This window comes from Echinococcus granulosus, assembly GCF_000524195.1.
Source record: "Echinococcus granulosus chromosome Unknown EG_S00218, whole genome shotgun sequence".
Classification (NCBI taxonomy): Eukaryota; Metazoa; Platyhelminthes; class Cestoda; order Cyclophyllidea; family Taeniidae; genus Echinococcus; species Echinococcus granulosus.
In genome coordinates, this window is record NW_020170598.1 from 83,340 (window position 1) to 86,563 (window position 3,224).

A 3,224-nucleotide genomic window follows, 5' to 3' on the forward strand; every position below is an offset into this window, starting at 1 on the left:
TCCAACTTTGCAGTCTTAAGTGGGGATTATTTGTATTTACTGCCTCACAATTCTCCACCGTGCTTTACTGTGAATTCACCAGTGTTGCAATCTAATGTATTAATAGGGGGCTGATCAATTTGTATCATCATGTGCGGCTGCTCCAATTTCATTGCTGTGAATAACTTTCTCTACTAGGCGGGTGATTTCAAATGCAAAACTACTTGAAAGATGATATTACACATACTTGGAATGTCCTTCACAATATGATGCTACGTGTAAATTCGATCATATGGCTTCAGTCGTTTTTGAAACACAAGCACGCATTCGTAGTAGACGAAGGCGGCTCTTTACACAAGCTTGAATTCGCTTCAACCACTCTCGTCCTCTTCTTTTCATCACCTTCGTCCTTCTTTCCACCACCTCAACCTCCGCCCTCGCCTCCAACTCTACCTCTACCTCCTTCTTCACGTCCACATTCACCACCAAACTCTCTCCATTCTTATTCTCTTTCTCACCTCCATTCTTCTTTCCCTCAAACTCGACCACATTCATCTCCTCCTCCTCCTCCTCCTGCATATTTCCATCTCCATTCTTGTTTGTCTTCACTTTCACGGTCTCCCTCTTACTCTCACCCATATTCACCCGCGTCTCCGTTCCTTCCCCCACCGCCTTCCCTTCTTGCACACCCAGTATTCCATCACCTACAAACACACACACACCTATGCAATGTATGTATTCAAGCATCTCAATTGTGCGCCTACCTGTGTCTTCTTCCTCTCCAACTGACCAGTCACCTGCAAGGCACAAGCAACTCCAGTTCAATTCACTGCCCACTCACTACCACACATCTCTCCTCTCAACTCAGCATGTCGACCACAATGTAAAACACAATCACCTTTGTAAAATTCCACGATTTGCACAGGAAACGCTCCAGGTGGTCGATAAACTACAACGAACAAAAGCACAATGGGACATTCACCAGTCGCCTTGGCATTGAAGTCACACTGACGATTGACAACACGCAACGAGAGAATAGCATGCATTGGTGGAATAATACTGAGTCTTACCGAAGGATGGCATCGCAATCACGAGTGAAGACTTGGCTGTCTTCACCATCAGTCGATGACCATGAATGGGGTAGAGGCGAAACTGATTGGGGCACCACTACAACGTGTGTAAATGGACGTCCTGTACTTCTAGTCTACCCACTTCTCTCACCACATCAACATCATTCTAGTCAATACGGTAGCATGAAGCACGAAAATCTTTTATCTAACTATTTCCTTGTTTCAGTGGATGTAGTAGGTGGTTCACAATTGGCACCAAATACCACATGCGAGGTGGGCAGTAGGGATGAAAACAAAGAGACAAAAGAAGGAGAGAAAGTCGAAAAGGGCACACTTACGGAACTGATCAATTGCTTCTGGGTAACAAACAGGGCGGAAATGTTTAGCAAGTCTAACATTATTCTCCTCCTCCTCCTCTTCCTCTCTCTCCTGCTTCTTCTCCTCCTCTTCCTTTTTCTCCTGCTTCTTCTCCTCTTCCACTTTATCCTCCTCTTCCTCCTGCTTCTCCTTCTCCTCATCTACCTTCTCTGCCTCTGCACGACCAATGTCCCTAGTGTCTACAATGCCAAGCACATTCCCTTTTCCACCTCATCTCATAAAGCCGTCTGCTTTTCCTCGCCCGTGGCAGTGTGCGGCTGCTCCAATTTCATTGCTGTGAATAACTTTCTCTACTAGGCGGGTGATTTCAAATGCAAAACTACTTGAAAGATGATATTACACATACTTGGAATGTCCTTCACAATATGATGCTACGTGTAAATTCGATCATATGGCTTCAGTCGTTTTTGAAACACAAGCACGCATTCGTAGTAGACGAAGGCGGCTCTTTACACAAGCTTGAATTCGCTTCAACCACTCTCGTCCTCTTCTTTTCATCACCTTCGTCCTTCTTTCCACCACCTCAACCTCCGCCCTCGCCTCCAACTCTACCTCTACCTCCTTCTTCACGTCCACATTCACCACCAAACTCTCTCCATTCTTATTCTCTTTCTCACCTCCATTCTTCTTTCCCTCAAACTCGACCACATTCATCTCCTCCTCCTCCTCCTCCTGCATATTTCCATCTCCATTCTTGTTTGTCTTCACTTTCACGGTCTCCCTCTTACTCTCACCCATATTCACCCGCGTCTCCGTTCCTTCCCCCACCGCCTTCCCTTCTTGCACACCCAGTATTCCATCACCTACAAACACACACACACCTATGCAATGTATGTATTCAAGCATCTCAATTGTGCGCCTACCTGTGTCTTCTTCCTCTCCAACTGACCAGTCACCTGCAAGGCACAAGCAACTCCAGTTCAATTCACTGCCCACTCACTACCACACATCTCTCCTCTCAACTCAGCATGTCGACCACAATGTAAAACACAATCACCTTTGTAAAATTCCACGATTTGCACAGGAAACGCTCCAGGTGGTCGATAAACTACAACGAACAAAAGCACAATGGGACATTCACCAGTCGCCTTGGCATTGAAGTCACACTGACGATTGACAACACGCAACGAGAGAATAGCATGCATTGGTGGAATAATACTGAGTCTTACCGAAGGATGGCATCGCAATCACGAGTGAAGACTTGGCTGTCTTCACCATCAGTCGATGACCATGAATGGGGTAGAGGCGAAACTGATTGGGGCACCACTACAACGTGTGTAAATGGACGTCCTGTACTTCTAGTCTACCCACTTCTCTCACCACATCAACATCATTCTAGTCAATACGGTAGCATGAAGCACGAAAATCTTTTATCTAACTATTTCCTTGTTTCAGTGGATGTAGTAGGTGGTTCACAATTGGCACCAAATACCACATGCGAGGTGGGCAGTAGGGATGAAAACAAAGAGACAAAAGAAGGAGAGAAAGTCGAAAAGGGCACACTTACGGAACTGATCAATTGCTTCTGGGTAACAAACAGGGCGGAAATGTTTAGCAAGTCTAACATTATTCTCCTCCTCCTCCTCTTCCTCTCTCTCCTGCTTCTTCTCCTCCTCTTCCTTTTTCTCCTGCTTCTTCTCCTCTTCCACTTTATCCTCCTCTTCCTCCTGCTTCTCCTTCTCCTCATCTACCTTCTCTGCCTCTGCACGACCAATGTCCCTAGTGTCTACAATGCCAAGCACATTCCCTTTTCCACCTCATCTCATAAAGCCGTCTGCTTTTCCTCGCCCGTGGCAG

At 46.1% G+C, this 3,224-nt stretch overlaps 1 protein-coding gene across 1 annotated transcript; it reads right to left on the reverse strand. All coding sequences in view use genetic code 11, as the record gives it.

The window, feature by feature from the left end:
- Positions 1-800: 800 nt before the first annotated feature.
- On the reverse strand, positions 801-2,165 carry EGR_10424 (hypothetical protein; the record flags this gene model as incomplete). The annotated part of the gene is made up of 3 exons (XM_024499673.1): positions 801-928; positions 1,388-1,606; positions 2,045-2,165. The coding sequence occupies 3 exons, from the start codon at positions 2,163-2,165 to the stop codon at positions 801-803; spliced, it is 468 nt and encodes a 155-aa protein (XP_024345921.1).
- Positions 2,166-3,224: the final 1,059 nt, after the last annotated feature.